This window comes from Pezoporus wallicus, unplaced genomic scaffold, assembly GCF_028554395.1.
Source record: "Pezoporus wallicus isolate ANWC-B61680 ecotype Strahan unplaced genomic scaffold, APGP_CSIRO_Pwel_v1 scaffold_3294, whole genome shotgun sequence".
NCBI lineage: Eukaryota > Metazoa > Chordata > Aves > Psittaciformes > Psittacidae > Pezoporus > Pezoporus wallicus.
In genome coordinates, this window is record NW_026635478.1 from 16,989,553 (window position 1) to 17,008,681 (window position 19,129).

At 51.9% G+C, this 19,129-nt stretch overlaps 2 protein-coding genes across 2 annotated transcripts; one reads left to right on the forward strand and one right to left on the reverse strand.

Moving 5' to 3' along the window:
* Positions 1–752: 752 nt before the first annotated feature.
* Positions 753–5,135, forward strand: NAGA (alpha-N-acetylgalactosaminidase). The gene is made up of 8 exons (XM_057430645.1): positions 753–963; positions 1,480–1,654; positions 1,781–1,958; positions 2,199–2,293; positions 2,941–3,102; positions 3,450–3,647; positions 3,857–4,000; positions 4,249–5,135. Exons 1-8 carry the CDS (start codon positions 788–790, stop codon positions 4,420–4,422), a joined length of 1,302 nt encoding a protein of 433 aa, XP_057286628.1. The 5' UTR covers positions 753–787; the 3' UTR covers positions 4,423–5,135.
* Positions 5,136–6,546: 1,411 nt separating this feature from the next.
* On the reverse strand, positions 6,547–17,067 carry WBP2NL (WBP2 N-terminal like). Its single transcript, XM_057430770.1, has 8 exons — positions 16,990–17,067; positions 13,758–13,866; positions 12,485–12,620; positions 10,947–11,039; positions 9,821–10,018; positions 9,388–9,501; positions 8,953–9,029; positions 6,547–8,060 (listed from the first exon to the last, which is right to left on the reverse strand). Exons 1-8 carry the CDS (start codon positions 17,046–17,048, stop codon positions 8,013–8,015), a joined length of 834 nt encoding a protein of 277 aa, XP_057286753.1. The 5' UTR covers positions 17,049–17,067; the 3' UTR covers positions 6,547–8,012.
* Positions 17,068–19,129: the final 2,062 nt, after the last annotated feature.

Here is a 19,129-nt window from a genome sequence, read left to right on the forward strand (position 1 = left end):
AACCAGGGTGGCAAAACTGAGGGGCACTCTCCCTGTCTTCAACGCCAGTGTTCCTGGAGGGTTATTTTTTGGCTCCTGGGGGGTTGGTTTGGTTTTTGTAGGAGCACAGGCTGTGTTGTGTGAAGACTCCCAAGCAGGTGACTCGGCCTGGTGCTGCCAAAGGACACAGCGAGTGCAGCCTGGGTGATTCTACAGCTGCAAATGGATGTCCGACGGCTAAAACTCCGCACCCAACTATGCAGAAAGCAAACCACAGCCGCCGCTCCCCGGCCAGATCCGGGTGAGGGAGCCTCCCCACTGCTGAGTACCCTCCAGGATCCCTCCTCCCCCATGAGGGCTAGTGGGACAGGCTGGGGACAGCCCCCCGTTTGAAAGTTAACCGAATCCATTCCCTGGGGGGGCTTCGCCTTCAGCGCCGCACCCTGAGCCATCTCCAGCCCTGTCCCGCGGCAGCACTGACCCGGCGGGAGGTGCGGGGATCCCGCGCGGGTGTGTGCGGTGCTGGGCTCTGTCTCTTTGTGTGCCTGTGTGTTTGCCTCCTGCCTACGGCGCGCCGCGGCCCCGGCCCAGCCCCGCCGCCCGCTCCCGCCCCACAGCGGGGTGCAACAGCCGCAATGCTGACGGTGCCAACAGCGCAGGGGCGATACCACCGGGGTGAGGCGCCGGCGGGGCACGGCGGGGCCGGCGGGGAGGGAAGTGCGATCGGTTGGTCAGGTGACGCGAGCGGCATCATGTGAGCGGGGCCGGGCCGGGGCGGGCAGAGGCCGTCTGTGTGCCGGTGGCAGCCATGGGGCCGGCGGTGCTGAGCGGGCTGCCTTTGGCCCTGGCCTTGGCCCTGGCCCTGGTGCTGCCCTCGGCAGCCCTGGAGAACGGTCTGGCGCTCACCCCCCCCATGGGCTGGCTGGCCTGGGAGAGGTTCCGCTGCAATGTGGACTGCCGGGCGGACCCTCGCAACTGCATCAGGTCAGCGGGGCCGCGGGGAGCCCGGGGCTCGGCCACCCCCTCCCTGCACGGAGCGCTTGTCCTCTGTGTCCTCCGCCCCAGGGAACCTGCTCGGGTCTGCCCCGGGTCTGCCCTGGGGGAGCGCACAGGGTGGTGCCGGGGAAGGAGAGAAGAGGGTGGCCGGGTCGGCTGTCGGGCCCGGGGCCGCTCTGGCACTGTGGTGGGATCTAGGGAAGCACGGTGTGAGGGAGGTGGGAAGCTCGGTGCTGGGGGTCCCCGGTGCGGAAGGACGTGGCTGGTCTTTGCGGGGTGTTGGGGAAGTGCTTCCCCTCTGTGAGGTCAGGGAACGGGGCATGGACGAGGTTTAAACAGGAGGCCTGGAGACCGTGCCGTGTGGCCCAGGCCAGTCCTGCTGCTACCGACCCTCCAGAGCCCCCTGATAGGCCTCAGGTCCTGCTGTCTACCTCAAGTGGTGGGGCACGAAATGGTGGGTTGTGGGTTCTCAGCCTGCCGTGTCCCCATCCCCTCGACCTGCAGCGAGACGCTGTTCTTCGAGATGGCCGACCGCCTGGCCGAGGATGGCTGGAGGGAGCTGGGCTACAAGTACATCAACATTGATGACTGCTGGTCTGCCAAGAAGCGGGATGCGGCGGGACAGCTGGTGCCCGACCCCAAGAGGTTTCCCAGGGGGATTAAAGCTCTGGCTGATTACGTGAGTGTGTGGTGGGCATCCCTGCATCCCCATGCTGCCATGGCAGGAGCTGGGAGCAGATGGAGGACTCTGGGAGGCACATGGGATCCCCCTCGTGCCCTCCTTGCAGCTCTCCTCTCCCCACAGGTCCATGCCCGGGGCCTAAAGCTGGGCATTTATGGCGACCTGGGCACACTCACCTGTGGGGGCTACCCGGGCACCACACTGGACCGCGTGAAGCAGGACGCCCAGACCTTTGCAGAGTGGGGTGTGGACATGCTGAAGCTGGACGGGTGCTACTCATCAGGAGAGGAGCAGGCAGAGGGTAAAAGCTCCCTGGCCAGCTGGCACTCCTCCCCTTGCTGCTCTGGTCAGGGCAGCTAGCTCTCCGCAGCAGTGCTGGAACAGCCGGTTCTTCCCTCACGTCTCCTGTTGCAGCTCATGGGCAAAGAGGAGGAAGTTGGGATGCCCTGGAGCTGGTGTGAGGCAGGAGGCCAGGCGGGCTGGGACACAAGCTGCTGCTGCTAGCTCTCCCCTTCACCGGTTGTCATCTTCTCTCCTTAAGGCTACCCAGAAATGGCGAGGGCCTTGAATGCCACGGGCCACCCCATCGTCTACTCCTGCAGCTGGCCAGCCTATCAGGGGGGGCTCCCCCCCAAGGTGAGGGTTATTCCATCCAGTGGCTGTTTTCCATGTCCCCTATGCCCTCGGGGAAGCTCTTGTTGGAGCTGCAGGAGCCGGGTGCTAAACCCCGCTTATCACTGTCGCTGGTAGGATTGCAGCAGGTCCCTGGAGAGGACATGGCCTCCCTGATAGGCATCTGGAACACTTGGGGTTCCCTGCATGTTCAGTGATGGGAGTCTGGCGAAAGAAGGCCCCAGGGTGTGCCCTCTCCACCCCACTTGCGTGGTTGATCCTGACAATCTTCTGATATGGGTCTTGTCTTCTTTAAATGCATGAAAGAGGATGCTCTTCCTAGTAATGTTTCTTGAGAACTGAGTGTGTGTTTATTTCCTTTTACATCTTCTGAGTGAATCCCGAGCTGCCCTCATTCTTGCAGCTGGTCATATTTCCACATGGCCTTCGTGGTTGTTTTACCAGATATCTTATTATAGTGGGATGTGCCCAGTCATATTGGGGTATGACTCTGTCCCCCTTCGCTACGTGATGTTGCCCTTCTCCAGGTCCCTCTGCCTTTCACACCCTTCCTGGACGCTGCAGCTCTCAACAAGTGTGGCTGCCTCTTCTCCCCCACCTTGCAGACTGGGTCCTTTCTCCCTCCTGCCTGATGCTGTGCTCCTCTCCAGGTGAACTACACCATCCTGGCAGAGGTCTGCAACCTGTGGCGTAACTACGACGACATCCAGGACTCCTGGGACAGTGTGCTTTCCATCCTGGACTGGTTCTTCGAAAATCAGGATGTGCTGCAGCCAGCAGCTGGCCCTGGCCACTGGAATGACCCAGACATGGTGCGGCTGGGTGATGGGTGCTATGGATGGGGGACCTCCAGTGATCCCCCTGTAGGGGCAGGGCAAAAGAGGAGTGCCAAGGGCAGGAGCCTTGTTGCTGCAGAGAGGGAAAGCTCATGTTGCCATTGAGGGTAATGGTGAAGCAAAGGGTGGTAGTGAGTGCATTTGAATGTGTGTTGAAGGCTCAGCACCTAGCAGGGGTGAGCTCTCCCAGCAGTGGTAGGCTTCTAGAGGGGAAGCAAGAGTGTGCAGAGGTTTCTGATGCGTGCTCACTCCCAGCAGGCTGCAGCATCACTGAGGGTGACAAGCGGACAAGTTTCTAACCCTTTTCTGCCTTTCCCCTCCAGCTCATCATTGGAAACTTTGGCCTTAGCTACGAGCAGTCACGCTCCCAAATGGCCTTGTGGACAGTGATGGCAGCTCCACTCCTCATGTCCACGGATCTCCGCACCATCTCCCCAAGCGCCAGGGAGATCCTGCAGAACCGCCTGATGATCCAGATCAACCAGGACCCCCTGGGAATCCAAGGGCGCAGGATTGTCAAGGTTAGGAGGAAGGTGGATGTGTTTGGGAGAGCTGACAGGAGCAGCACAGGGTGTCACAATAAGGAGGGAGAGGGAAGTGATGCAGAGAAACATGAGCAGGAGAGCTGTGGGAGCTGGGGTTCTGCTGGTGTAGCGATCCTGCAGGACAAGGTCTGTGGGCCAGTGCTGATCCCAGGAGTTCTGCCTCACCTGTTCATCCCCACCCTCAGGAGAAGTCCCTCATTGAGGTGTTCCTGCGCCCACTGTCCCAGGGTGCCAGTGCCCTTGTCTTCTTCAGCCGGAGGGCAGACATACCCTACGTCTACACCACCAGCCTGGCTAAGCTCCATTTCCCTGAGGATGCTGTGTATGAGGTGAGCCCCATACCCCACAGCACCTGGATCCCTCTCTTGCCAGTTCCCTCCTTTGCCACCCTGTGTGTTTTTTGGGAGGGAAGGGCTCCCTCTCTCTGCCTTCGGCATGAAGGGGCAGCCACACATTGGGTCGCCCTCCTGTTGCCCACTGCTGTGCCCTGTCCTGCCATGCCATGTCAGTGCCCACGGCTGGCCCTCAAGATAAAAGGTGTGTGGAAATCCTGGTAGCCACCATCTCTCTCTTCCAGGTACAAGATGTGTACAGCGGGGAGATCATCAGAGGCTTGAAGGCGGGGGACAACTTCTCAGTCACTGTTAACCCCTCGGGGGTGGTGATGTGGTTCCTGTACCCTGTGCCACAGCCCTGGCGCATTGTCAGACAGCAAGCCCCCCGCGAGGGTTTCCGCCCGGTCCTCCTGTGACAGGGCTCAGCAGATGGGGGTGTGGGTCCGTGCCGCAGCGGGCCGTGAGACCCTGCCTGGGGCATGTGGCTCTGCCCTGCACAAGTGCCTTTCGGTGGTGTGCCCAGCAGTGCTGGGGGTGACCGTTTCTCTGGTACCAGCTTGATGACGTCTGCTCAGTCTGCGTGAAGCAGGAATTCTTGTTGCCACCTCCTAAGGGTGTGCAGAGCATAGTTCCCCAGTGATGGCAAAGCCTTCTGAGGTCCTCCTGTGGAAGACTCCATACAAACAGAGCCCTGCTGCTGGTTTAGTTCATCATATCTGACACCTGAGCGTTTCTCTGCTTCAGGCTGGGTACCACTGACTGTTGGGGGCTGTTTGAACTAAACCTGTAGAAAGGCTTTGGATGCTTTTGTATCTTCCAGGGTAGTGACTCACCTCCCTCTATGTGTGATGGATGGCATCTGATCTTCAAGGATCAGACCTGGTCACCTTCTTTTCTTCGCTATAATCAGCTTGGCTTAGAATAAGGGGCTGTCAATAGGGCTGCACCCTTCCTGTGTACCCATCCCAGGACCAAGAGCTCCTGGAGGCATGATGGTCCTGTGCAGAGTCTTTGCAGGCCTGATCCGGCTCCAGCAGCCTGGAGGCCAGCACTACTACAGCCTAGCATGCATGCTAGCATTGTATTAAAGCTCCTCTGGAATCAGTGTACAGCAGAGCAAAAAACTCTACTGACCATGCACAACCCCAGCAGCCTTGCTGTGGTACAGCCCCAGGAGCTGCAGGGTGTTGTGCACAAGTGGTGTAGGGAAGATGCTGACGGTGTCTCCCAAGTTGAGAGAAGGTCACATGTGTCTCCAAAATGAAGCTGCATCCTGTTCTTGATCTGGCAGGAAATTCCTGCAAAAAGGGGGCTCAGGGCCTCCTGCAGCAGGCTGGACACTCAGGGTTTCTCAGGGAAAGGCTCCTCCCAAGGGCAGCTACATCCACAGCTCCATTCTGAGAAGGAGCCTACCCCTTGCAATAAACTGCAAGCGAGCAGTGGGACAGACTGTAAAGCCCTCAACTGCTTCACCTTTCTACAGCGCACATCCTATGGTGGAGTTTGACATGAGACATGGCCTACCCCGACTGCCCCGGACTTCATGACTGCAGCATTCATGAAGACTGCTTTTCAAGATTGCAGCCCAGGGAGATAGGCACAAGATGAAGCCTCAGACTGGGGAAACACCACATTTTAGATCAGCAAAACCAAGTTTCCCCTTTCTGTTCAGATGCTGGAGGGCTCCTGGTCATCCCCCAACTCTGGTTCCTGCAGGATCAAATGGCTGATTCTGGCCAGTTCCAGAAATGTTCTCTGACTGCAGCGGCAAGATGCTGAACGTGACGCTTGCAGTGCCGACGAGAAAGGATGAGCACACTTCATGTCTATGTACAGGAGTTGGCTTGGTTCTTGGGGAGTGATTGAGACAAATTAATTGAAATAAAGGGCAGGCGGGCCCCAGGCTCTCCCGTTTCGTGTTTATTTATGTTGCTGGCTATGGCTGCTTGGTTAACGTAGGGTCATCACCTCAAAACAGGAACACCTACACTGTGAAACAGAACTGGTTTCCTGTCAGAGACAAGTGCTGGACAGACAGACATATGGAGAGTAGGAAATTGTATTCCAATAGTTAAATCATGTTCAGCAGGGCACCAGCTTTCCTTGGTACAAAGGGAAACAGATTTCACAGTCCACAGTTACCTGCCATTTTCCTTTACCATGTATTTATTTACTTTTGCCTCACTGGAAAAAACTGACTAGCGAGGAGTTCCTGTTAAAAGAGAGACCTTTCCTCTGGCACTGAATGCACATAGCAGAGGTGCTACAAATACAGCTGCAGTGAATAGTACGGTGGTGGCCCAGCCCCTGTTAAGTGCAGCGTTGTCCTTGCCCCCAGGACATGAACACAGGCCAGTTCTGGTGATCCAGGAGAGAGCAAAGGCACAAACCAGCTTTCCACCCTCCTCAGGCAGCAAGAGGATGAGCCCCACCTTTTTCTCCCCCAGTTAACTGGTTCCAGATCCAGCTTAGCCACACACCAGGGAGAGAGAAGGCAAGAATGAAGGTCAACGCAAGACACACAACAGTCACCAGGCAGCTAAAGGTATCAACGCTCCTGTATTAAAGTGCAATGCAAAAGGTTACAAACATTCATAATTATTTTTTTTCTTCTTTTTAAATACCGAGTTATTAGAATATCTCTAACTCAGACCTAAAAGGTATTTATAGATAAGGAAATTTCCTTCCCCCTATGCAGGGCTGCTTTAAGAATTTTCACTTGCAAGTCATACAAGCCTGATTTACAGGAGAGCCCTGGCACACAGGGAAGAAGGAAAATATGCCTTCCCCTTCACTGTGAAGGTAGGAAGACTGTAGGAAGAAGCATGATCACTCCCTATGTAAAGGATCACAAGTGTCTCCACCAGACTAGGGGGACTCTCTTCAGAGCAGGTTTAATGGCACTATGTCCTAGGGAAGAGGGAAAGGTTGTGGTTGAGCAGCCAGTCCCTGCAAGAGAGCTGAGCATCAGTAACACCCATACCAGGCAGCAGTTCCCACCAGAGAGAGGGCACTGCACCCCCAAGCATCCCAGCTCCAGTACTGCAGCGCTTGGATGCGGTGGCTGAAGACAAGGCCCACTTCCCCGTGTGGAGCCAGCATACAGCACGAGCTTGCTCAGCACAGGGAGCTGTGGGACCCATCTCCTGACAAGGCTAGTCCCGGGTCATCTTCCTAATGTAACAGATTTTACTCCATGGCAAGCAGCCTCCTGTGCAGCCCTTGTCTCCTCCATCACGTGGCACAGGATCACTGCACAGACGCGGGACCTGCTTCTAGGAGAGGGGAAGGAAGACTGATCCATACCTCCAGTCTGTCAGCTCACTGCCCTGCAGCACGCCTTTGTCTGCTTTTCTGTTCAGTGTCCACAAGGACAGGCTGAGTGGGGCCCACCCCCTTCCCTCTTGCATAGCCAAATGCTTCAGTGTCTCTCTGGATGCACTTCCCAAGTTTGTCACCCCATGTCTGTTAGTCCAGGACATGAAACACGCTTCCAGCACAATACAGAATGTCCAGAGTCCCATCTCGTGCTGAACTGTGCCAGAATTTCAGGGAACCCAACACCTTTCTGGGGCACCCAAGAGTCTATGCAAGGAACCTCATGGCTCTCTATACCTTTTGTCTCGGATGATGCTTTAGAAGAAGTAAAAAGTTTGGCATTCCAAATAGTTTTACTCCAAGATCCCAGAACCTTCATATTTTAGTTCTAGATTAGTGGTGTGGTATAGTGGTGGTTTAACATGAAGTCCATCTCTCTCCTCAAGCCAATGGAAGAGCAAAAGGTTAGTGCTTCAACCCCATGAAATAAAGCAAATAAGAAGGAAAATGCTGTTGTTCCACCTTGCATTACCACTGACTGAGTGTTTAAGGGCAGGTGCTCAGCTGCCCACCATGACATATACTGTATATACACAGAGACCTAGAGATATGCTAACCCAGGGGGTAGGGACAGCCAAGCTGTCTTCGGAGACAGAGAGTGCAGGAGGCTGGTTGCAATTTCCTTCTGTTAGTTGTTCTTCTTATCCTCAGGAGGTGTATAAGGAGGTGGCTGGTCCTGGAAGGAGATACAGTGGAGTCAACAACCCTACTTGTTTCACAACAAGCTCTTCCCAGGCGTTCTCAGGCTTGGCTTACAAGAAACGACCGCTCTCCAGTGAGCTACAGAGTGAGCCAGGAGCTGTGTTTTAAGCTGTCATTTCATCACACCATTCCTCTCTAGTTAATCAGCACACTCTAGGATATATGCTGCCTCCCACAATGTTTCTAGTGAAGGTCCCCTCAAACCCAGCCAACAAAAGGACTATTGCAAACAGACCATGTTTAAAACTGCATTTAATTTGTTTTAATCACCACGCTCCCAGGGCTCTGTTGATGTTCATAGCTCTGACCCAGCAGAGAGCAAACCCCTGGGCTGAGGGCCAGCTTTGCTGCTCCATCGGTCTCCAGCCCACCACAGAACCACGCGAGGCAGTGACGGGCACAGGCAGATCAGCTGTCACATACCACTGTGTAAGCTACAGCCTACCTTCCACATGCCACTGACTGAACAGTGAGAGACATCCCTATCTCCATACAGCCCAGAAGAAAACAAGAGAAACCCACATGCTCTCCTCCTTAAATGACCTGCTGCTCTTTAACTCTTTTCACTTTCAGGCCCATCAGAAGCAGAGTACTCTGTGTGTTCTGCGCCCATGCAAATTTGCTATGCCTTTAAGAGCAACACAAATACCAAATGGCTATTACTGGACAAGTCTTAAGGTGCTTCTCCTTTCCTGATTGAGGATTGAACATGAGACAAACAGCCACACCTTCCTCCCAGGAAAATGCATACTTTCTGTGCACATTCAGTATGAAGGCACAGTGGACTTTGCTAGGGAAGCAAACCACCATCTCTGCTAGCAAAGAAGAGGAAGGAGGCATAGGCAGACCACACGCACAGTACTTACCACAGGCATGTATACATTGTGTGGGTTGGCAGAGTTGTAATAAGCACTGGAAGTGGCTTCCATGGCCCTACTGTCCCCTAGAAAGGAAAGAAAAAGCCATCTTACATGCCTTAGGCAGTGGCCCAAGTCCCAGAGCCTTCTCCCACAGCCACAGCTCTTTCGAGGAGGCAACAGAGGTCCAAAGAGGCAGCAGCAACTGCAGCAAGCTGGGTTAGAATTCAGAGGCTTGGGAAAGCTGCAAGCTGGCAAAAGCTGACCACAAGCAGTGCAGTGCAGAGCTGAACGGTTTCCCCCCTCCCTCTGCTACCTCAAATAAGTGATGAAGAGAACTCTGAGCACCTGAAACAACAGCTTCTGCACTCCATGCTGTGCCCACAGCTCAAGCCCTAAGCAGCCTTCTGCACCAGACCCTGGCAGCCCCCATGTCTCACTTACCTGGCATCCCTGGGCCCACTGATGCTGCGGGTCCTGCAGGAGACGGCCCAGAGTAGGGGGGTAGAGGAGGTGGCACAAACATGGGGCTCATGTTGGGAAGCGGTGGGTAAATACCTGAAAAAGATGAAACTGGATTGATGCTTTGAACCATGGCAATGGGACAGGGTGGAAGAGAGCTCACAGGCTCAGCAGCACACTGGTTCTGGACAAGAGCAGTGGTGAGGGAAGCTCTGGAGGCTTGGCAGGGGTGCAGACAGCAAGGATTTGACATGCCAGCAAATCCTCTGCCAAGCAGCAGCACCATTTACAAACAACATTTTCACCTCTCATCCAGCTGCAAATAGAGAGACAGTAACCCCCACCATACCACTGTGATTTCTTTACAGCTAACACCAAACACACCCTGCCAGTCATCATCACACAACTTCCAAACCTGGAGTCTGGGCATATGGATATCCCATGGGCTGTGGAGCAGGTCCATAGGCATTCATCGGAGGTGGTGCATAAGGATATGGTCCGTTTGGTGGTGGAGGAGCTGCATAGCCCTCAGGAGCAGGTGGGGTGGGTGCATATCCTCCAGGAAAAGGTGTATAGCCATAGCCAGGGTTCTGGAGAGGAACACCACTGGAAGCTAAGGAGCACGTGTTTAGTAAGACAGACATCCTTTTGTTACAACTAAGCACATAGAATGAAAGGAAAACAGTCCTCTTCATGCAGCATTGCTTCCCTTCATCTAAATTCACTACACAGTCCTGAAGTGGTGCTGTGCTTGCAAAGCATCAGTCTCCTCACTGCAAGTTCACAGGGTGCTAAAGGAAGCCCACTACAAAAACACTAGCTATGGGTACTAGTCCCATCACAGAGCTCCCACTGCTGGAGGAAAGGCCTCTCTAAAGCAAGCTTTTTGCTGCTTTTTCAAACTTTCTTACCCGGGGGAAAAAAAAAAGTATATCTTTAAATGCACATCTTTAAAAAGAAATCTTTCTTATCAGAAATAAAGTACATTCTTCCCCCATTTGAAAGTTTTAAGTAGAAGTTATTTTTTAAGACGTATTTTTTCCCCTCTCCCCCATCTTACTCCAGTATTACAGAACTGAGCTGAGTGAATCAATTTTTCACCATCACATATTTCAATTTTATTGCAAGAGGAATAAGGTTCTGTGGAAAAAGGTGGTCTGCCTCAGGAGCACAAACCCAAGAATATTCTGACTGCAAAAGGCACTAAGATGAAATAAAGAAAAAAGACTGGAAGTTGTGGCTGCCCCATCCCTGGAAGTATGGGGCTGGATGGGGCTTTGAGCAACCTGGCCTAGTGGAAGGTATCCCTGCCCATGGCAGGGGGGTTGGAACTGGATGATCTTTAAGGTCCCTTCCAACCCAAACCACTCTATGATACTATTCTACGAAGGCAAAACAAAAATTCCCCTGGAAAGATTAAAAAAATACAGTAAAAAATGTGGAAGTGTGCACAGGGTACCCTTTTTCCCCATGAAGCTCAGGAAGAGCACTACTCTAACCAGCTCAGCCATGGGGGAACTGCAACTCTGAAGATCCCTTACCACTAGAGGCAGCTTTGAGCATCAGCTGTCCAAACTCAATGGCTCCTCCACTGTTGAAAGTCAGTTTAAATGTCCCCTGCCCTTCCCAGCCACCTAGGGAAGAGAGAATTAGAAAATTAGAATTGAAACAATCTCGTCAGTAGCAGCCAAGACAGCAAACCAGCTAAAACTGCAATTATTTTGGAAAGAGATATGGCATTGCTAGCAGATGACCCCAAAATAGAATCTCAAGAAGATCAGGAATTTATTTCTTTACCCTTTAGAAGACAATCCCCACTACAGTTACATAGAAGCAGCCTACTGTAGATACTAGGCTGTCTTGTTCTCTCCTGAAAGGTTTAATAGAACCTAATAATGAACACAGTGTAAAGAAAAAACACTTAATTCACTGAGGATTTTAATTGAAAGCCCTCACATGAAGTTTTACTGCTGACCTCACTGGACTACAGATCCGGATCTGCAGCTCAAGCTAGGATTTAAATCAAATGCAGTACTTAAAATCCTTTTGACATGTGGAAGCTCAGAGAGATTATAAACACTTCAGTAAAATATCAATATTTTGGAAAAAAGAAATCAAGTAGGAGACGAAATTGCAAGACAATTGAATGCTTTGTTTTGCAGGGGCTTTTTTTTGGTGTTTCTTTTGGGGGGTGCTCTGGGTTTTTGATGATTTTAAGAAAAAAGATTTCATTTAAATAAAACATTTCATAGAATAAAATTTATCTTCTTTGCCTAACAATGAAGGTAATAATGAAGTATAGAAATGCAACAAAACAACCCACCATGGATAAAGTCAGCCCCTTAGTCACCTGTTTAAAACCTCTTAGTGTGATTTCAGCCCAAGAAAGGGGGCTGATCCACAGCCCAGAGGACCCAGTCACTTTAAAACATTGTTAGAGACAGAAAGCAAACGTATAAGCTCTACAGATGCCATCAAAATGCACATAAACTAATTCCAGGGGTGAAGAGTGAAGAAATTTGAACCAGAGTCCTTGTTTTCAATCCCTGATTATCTTCTGCAATTCCCCATGTTTGGTCATGACCACACCACAGTTTTGTCATCAAACTGAGAACAAAGCTAAATCACTCATATACAGCAGCATCCTAGCTTCAGCAAACATCCCCAAGGTGGTAAGTGGCTACTGACCTCCAGAAAACAAAAGCGTTGTTAATCCTGTCTATCAACGCCAATGACTGCTGACTCGGTCACTTACCTATCCCTTCTAGGTCAAAGACAGGAGAAAACAAGCACATATGGAAACCAAGTAAACACAACATACACAGCAAGACACAAGTTACAGGATTAAACAAAAGTCATCCTATGAAAGTCAGTTACCAGCTTTGGGGGCAGGAAGTAACACAGAAGCAGTGCCTTAAAGGTCAGAAGACACAAGTTACCTCAGTGAGGACATCTCAGTTGTACTGCCACAGCTACTCTGTCCATCTTCCCTGTGCCCACAAGCTGGGTATGTAATGCTCAACAGAAAAGGACTTTCAACACTCGGGAAGAGTTCGGTCTACAGAGCACAGGCACATACCTCCGGCCTCAGCCTGGATCTGTCCTTTGATGTAATTGGCAGAGAAAACAGGCTGCTCAATTGAGCATCCTTTCACCAAATAAAACGGCATCATGAAAGACAGCATAGGATCCTTCCCCTTCGACACAAAGATCATCTGCAACACAGGAGGGAACAACTCTGAATTATATGAATTAGGTACACAAAGGGTGGTCAAGGAGTTTTAGTTGTAGCAGCATCCAAAAAGAGGATAACTGAACTCCTGCTATCAGTATGCACTGTTATTTCACAGCTTTAATACTGCAGGATCCCAAACAGATCTAATGGCACATGGCTCACTCACCTGAAGTGTGTTATGTTGCAAAATCATAAACCACTCAAAACACGTGCACATTTAGAGAATTTTATTGTGCTGCTGTCCAGGGTTCAGCTCTGACAGTTAATTTTTTTCCTAGTAGCTGGTGCAGTGGCTGTGTTTTGGCTTTAGTCTGCAAACAGTGCTGATAACACACTGACATTTTAGTTGTTGCTGAGTGGTGCTTAACCCAGCCAACAACTTTTCAGTATCAAACTTTGCCAGTGAGGAGGGGCACAAGAAGCCAGGAGGAAGCAGAGACAGGACACCTGACCCAAACTAGCCAAAGGGTATTCTATACCACAGCATGCCATGCTCAGTATATAAACCGGGGGGAGTCACCTAGAAGGGCAGATTGCTGCCCAGGTCAGGCTGGGTATTGGTCAGCAGGTGGTGTGCAATTGTACTGTGCAGCACTTGTGTTTTCTGAGCTTTCATTTCTTCCCTTGTTGTTTCCTATTGTTATTGTTGGTATTCTTTGTATTATCACTCTATCTTACTTTATTTTAGTTATTGGACTGTTCTCAACTTAACCCATGGGGTTTACATTCTTTCAATTCTCCTCACCATCCTGCCCTGGGGACAGGGGGAAAGGGGGGATGAACAAACAGCTGTGTGGTGCTGGGTTACTGGCTGGGTCTAAACCACAAGAGCTGCTTTTTAAGGATAAGCTATGATAGTTTTCAAAGAAAGTAATATTGACTGACACATTAAATGAATTACATTCTCTAGACAACAATATCTAGGACTGCACATGACTTTGTACGGAATTAGGATTGTGACACAAGTATGAACTATTCCATCTTCACTTCTCCTACCTAGTACTCTCAGTGGTTCCTCCCATAGCAAAAGTCACTTCTTCTATCACCAGCTGTGCTTCCGGTCTAAAGTCTACAAGATCCTTTGAGAAAGAAGAAGCCCTGCTAGCATCAGACTTACTCTGTAAGGGGTGAGATAAAGCATCCCCTTCTTGGTGCCTCTGAAGGCTTCAGGCTTGCCCGTCACGTCACTGAAGGAGAGCTCCACATCTTTACAATGTTTGAGAACACTAGAGGAGGAAATCAAACAAATCGGAGAGACAAACTCAGCAACAGCTCTGACCCACACACCCATCATGCAGGGAGGGGGACAGCACACTAGAAACAATGAGTATAATCCCAAAAGAGCCAGTTCTGATGTGGGCCCTGACATTTCTCCTTTGAACACAGACGGGTAATTTATGCGGAAGGGAAGAATTCATCCTCTCACCTGCAACAACAATCCTCTCACCTCCTCCACAGACGGAGGATTTAAATGACAGTTTCTCTTTCTGCCTCCCAAACCATCAGGCCAAGGAATTCCTCTCTCTGCATGAGAACACCCTCAGTCCAAAGATCAGGGCACAGAAAGGGTGGAGGTGTCTGAAACCACCCCCTTGATGTCCAGGTATCATCTCAGAGCAAGCCTCTCTCTCCAAGTCTGTGCTCAAATCCAGGACTGTCTACCACACAGGAAAACAGCACTGCTGTAAGACCGCACCCACTGTGCAAACTGAGGAAGTTGCTTCACTAATACCCTCACTGCTGACCCTGCTTCACATGATTTAAGTAAGTATTTGTAAGAAACAGCACCATGCTACGGAACAAAATGAGGAGCCAGTAATGTCAGCAACAAGGTTATTGTTGTTGGATATCTACAGGAACGTGAGAGAAGTTTGCTTATGACACAAAGCCAGATGAGAACTGTGACCACCACAGGGTCGGGTATGGAGGTGCCTGGAAAATTAAATATATTTTAAGGAAAAATGAGCCAATTTGGGAGAGCGTGTCCATGAACGTGCAGGGCAGATCCTAAACATACCACCTAGTAAGAAAATCTGCAGAATAAACAAAAAGGCCTCGGGGGTGACAAACCTACAGCGTTAACAGTGTGTTACAGTGACAGAAGGATCTGAGGTGTTTGATGGTTCAAGAGCTGGAAAAAGAAAACACAAGGCCTTAATCCAACACAAGCCTGAAGAGGCTGGATCTAAAGTAATCCTGATGCATTCTGATCAGCACACTGTAGAAGTCAGATCAAGTCAGGAAACTGCAGAATTACTGGGGGAAGGGAGGAATCAGCAGGGCTAGCATATGGGAAAAAACCCCAAAGCCCTGAAGTTCGGGGTTGTGTGCTCTTCAGGGAAAAGCATAACAGGATAGATGTATCTGAAAAATGCAGCCAGCCAAGGAGGAAGACATTAAAAGCCCTAGCTTTAATGAGAGAAAAACCTAGCCTGACCAAGAAATTCTACTGGGAAATTACTTCATAGTTGAGTAAGATGCAGCTTCCCAAACTGGCTGGGAGGGACAGACTGAAGAGACTGCAGAGCTCTTTCCATTTCCAAGATGCAGAGGGGAAACATTTCTTCTAAGCTAAATAGCTCAACAGCCTGGATCAGAACACTTCCTCAACCATGTCCTTCCTGTAGCAGCATTTCATGTCAGTTTGCCTCACTGGGAAGAATTTCTGCATAGTCACTGTAATGTTTACTCCTTCCCAGCTACTCACACACACAAATTACACACAGCAGCAAGCACCATTGGGCATAATGAGGCTGCTGAACTGGTTTGGATGGGCTGCCTGCATACCCATCCAGAGCTGTCACAGGAGAGCTGTGCACTCCATGGAGCCACACTGCACCCACCTATGACTAAGTAGCACCTTGAAGAATGGCTTGAGGTCAAGGGATAAAAAGATCTCCTTTAAGCCAGCAAGAGCTCTACGTGCCAGAGAAGTACTGACTCAAGTACTAGCAGTCAGTTGTGAGCTCAACATTATCTAAAGCGTATTTTTGGAGCCTATTTTTTCCAATTGTTTACCATCCTTGGTAAACAACAGGAAATCCACTCAATGATCCTTTACTGGGTTTCTCTAGCCAGGGCCAGGATGCCAGGAGCACCCGAACACAACCAAACCAAAGCCCAAGCCCATCAAGCTGGTCTGTCAATCCCCACTCAGGGGGAGGGCAGGCATCAAGCAGCTGCCTGTGCTTTCATGAGGAGAGGACCCGCTCTGCTCAGGTCTCAACTTGGATGACAGGTTCTCCTTCCTTTGAGTTCATGTGATTCAGACTCCTATCTTCAGTGGCCTCTGCCTCTCTGACATCACTAGCTGGTTGCATGACATAAAAAACCCCAAACAATTCTTTGTGTTTTGCAAGTGATGGCAGCTCACTCTTCAACCCGCGTGCTTGCTGCAGTGGCACTAAGGACCAATGAACTCCAACAGTGGAGATGGAGCTGCTCTGATGACTCCAGCAGGCCCGCTCCCCACTGCCTGCCCCAGCACATTCCCTCTTTAAGAAGCTCAATATGACCCAGCAGCGTGCACTCGCAGCCCAGAAAGCCAACCATGTCCTGGGCTGCATCAAAAGGAGTGTGGCCAGCAGGTCCAGGAAGGGGATTTTCCCCCTCTACACCGCTCTAGTGAGACCCCACCTGGAGTTCTGCATCAGCTCTAGGGCCCACAACACAAGAGGGACATGGAGCTGTTGGGCTGAGTCCAGAGGAGGGCGAGGAAGATGCCCAGAGGGCTGGAACAGCTCTGCTAAGAAGACAGGCTGAGAGAGCTCGGCTTGTTCAGCCTGGAGAAGAGAAAGCTCCAGAGAGACCCTAAAGCAGCTTCCAGTCCCTAAAGGGGGCTACAAAAAACCTGGAAAGGGGCTTTTTACAAGGGTCTGTAGTGACAGGACAAGAGGGTGATGGCTTTAAACTGACAGAGGGGAGATTTAGGTTAGATATCGGGAAGAAATTCTTTATTGTGAGGGTGTTGAGGCGCTGGCACAGGTTGCCCAGAGAAGCTGTGGCTGCCCCATCCCTGGCAGTGTTCAAGGCCAGGTTGGACGGGGCTTGGAGCAACCTGCTCTAGCGGAAGGTGTCCCTGCCCGTGGCAGGGGGTTGGAACCGGGTGAGCTTTGAGGTCCCTTCCAACCCAAACCATTCCACGGTATGGTGATTCCATGACGATAACGCAGCCCCCAGGGCGGGTCGTGCCGGGAGGAGACAGGAGTCGCCGCAGCGGGGACCTGCTGCCTCCCCCCTTCCCCCGCGGTCCGCCAGCCCCCGGCTGAGCCCCGCCGCGAGGACAGCGGATGAGGAGCCCCGGCCCGGCCCCGTGCCCCACAGCCCCCTCGGTCCCCCCGCTCCGGTACCTCTCGGCATTGGGGATGACGACACCACCCTCCTGCGAGTGATGCCTGTTCAGCGCCATCTTGTCCCCTGCTGACCCCGCCTCTGCGTGCCGTCAGGCGGACGTGAGGCGGTTGCTAGGTGACGGGAGGTTTAATGGCGACCGGCGCGGAGAGCGCTACATCAGGCGGCACCGCCCGACCCGGCCCGCACCGGGCACCGCGTACCGCGTCTGCCCCGTGACGAGCCGCGGGCCAGCGCCAGCCCCAGCCCCAGCCCCAGCCCCAGCCCCAGCCCCGGTCTGCCCAGGATCCGCGGGTTGCTGCTGGGAAGGACCGCGGCCCGGCTCCCGGTTGGGCCCGGCTCCCGGTTGGGCCCGGAAGGGCTTTTCCCCCTCGCTCCCGACGCGGTGTCTGGCTGAAGAGCGTTTCTCGCTGCCCTCTGTTCGCTTTCCGGCTGCTGCGGTGGGAGAGGTGCTGGCAGCGTGCCTTGGGCAGCCGTTCCTCAGGCGCCCGCTCACCGGCTGTACTGAGCTGTAATTAACTTGTCCTTACGACTAACCACAAATACTAGTGCCTGCACAAGTGCTACTTGCTCTTCTGGCCCTCTGCTCACTGCATAGCCACACCTGCCGGGATGTTCGTTACCATCTTAGCCTGGTGGAATTTATCCAGCCTTTGGGATTTACCACAGTTTGTCTGGTGTGTGGCTTTGGTGGTGAAGAGTTGTCTCTGAACACACTGAGGAGGTATCTCCAGCTTAAAACTTAGCCTCTATCCTCCTATGGTATCGTTCAAGTGATACCCGAGGGGAGCACCTGGTGTGCTGTGGTCATCCTGGAGCGCAGCTGTTGGCACACAAGAGCTGGGATTCATTCAGGCTTTTCCTACCTGATCCATCCACAGAGTTTTTTTCCCCAAAGGTGTCTGCAGCTGTTGCACAACATGTGAAATTCTTTATGTTTGCCCTTTGTAGACCTTCAGACAGATGAGCAGATGGCAGTGAGGAATAGCTGAGCCTGTTTTTCTCAGCTGACTTTTATGGATTCTTTAGAATTAGTCCATGATCTGGCAGGAAATTATAGAGCAGAGCTTAAAAAACACCTTATTACAAACAAAAATTCCTAAACCTATAGAGCAAACACATGGCCTTGTCCTTGCAATCCACTTACAAGCAAAGAAAAATTCCTTCTGTTGTGTGGGGTCTGCTTTGCAATTAAGCAGGGCAGTCTTTGCCATAATCCTTGTTTGGGGCTGAGAGTCATAGGAATTACCATACCACAGCCCAAGGTCATGCAGACCAGTGGCAAGAGAGTTCCTCTAGACGATGGAGCATCATTTTGTGCTTCAGTGCGGTGAAGAAGAGGAGCCCTGAGGGAGTCTTTCCTACTGCTCTGGGTTTAAAACATGTAGAGGCTGGGCAGGAGCAGCCAGAGCAGAGAAGGCTGAGAAGATGCTTCTGGTAGCCAGTGATGCTAAGAACTCCTCCATGGCTGGTGGAGACAAGCTGGGAGGAGGCTCTGACCCCATGCTGGCCAGTGTAGGTGGCAGGATGGGGAGCAGTGTACGGTTTCTGTAGGGTCCATAGTACTGGTGATGGGGCTTTTGTTCTCTGCAGGTCAAGCAGTGCTGGTGTGGGTGGAAGCTGTATGTGGAGCTGTGAACATGGGTGGTGAAAGGACCACAAAGGGCTGGTATGGCCCTTGCGTCCCAGCAGTGCTGAGAATGTCTGGTTTGTGTGGACAGGTGGGAACGCAGGAGTGAGGAGACCTTTGCTTTGCAGGGACAGCACCAGAGAAAGCCACAGGATGGACATATGCTCTCAGATGGTTTTGCTGAGGCTTGGAGAACCCTCTCCTAGCCATGTCCCCTATACAGCTCTATCAACCACCCTCAGGCTTGGCTTCAGTCCTTTGCTGTTCCCTTGCTGGGACCTCTTCCTCACTCCCTCCTGTGCCAGCCTTCCCAACCTTATCCCAAACCCATTGCACTTGCTTTCCTTGAAGCACTGCCATCCCGTGCTATGGCATTCTGCACTTGCATTTGAAGTGCAACCGGAAATTCTCCTGGAGGTGACAACCCTGGCCAGCCATGTGATGTGCTAGGTGACAGGCAGAGACTGCCAAACTAGGGACATTCTCCTCTCTTCCCATCTTCCCGGCCA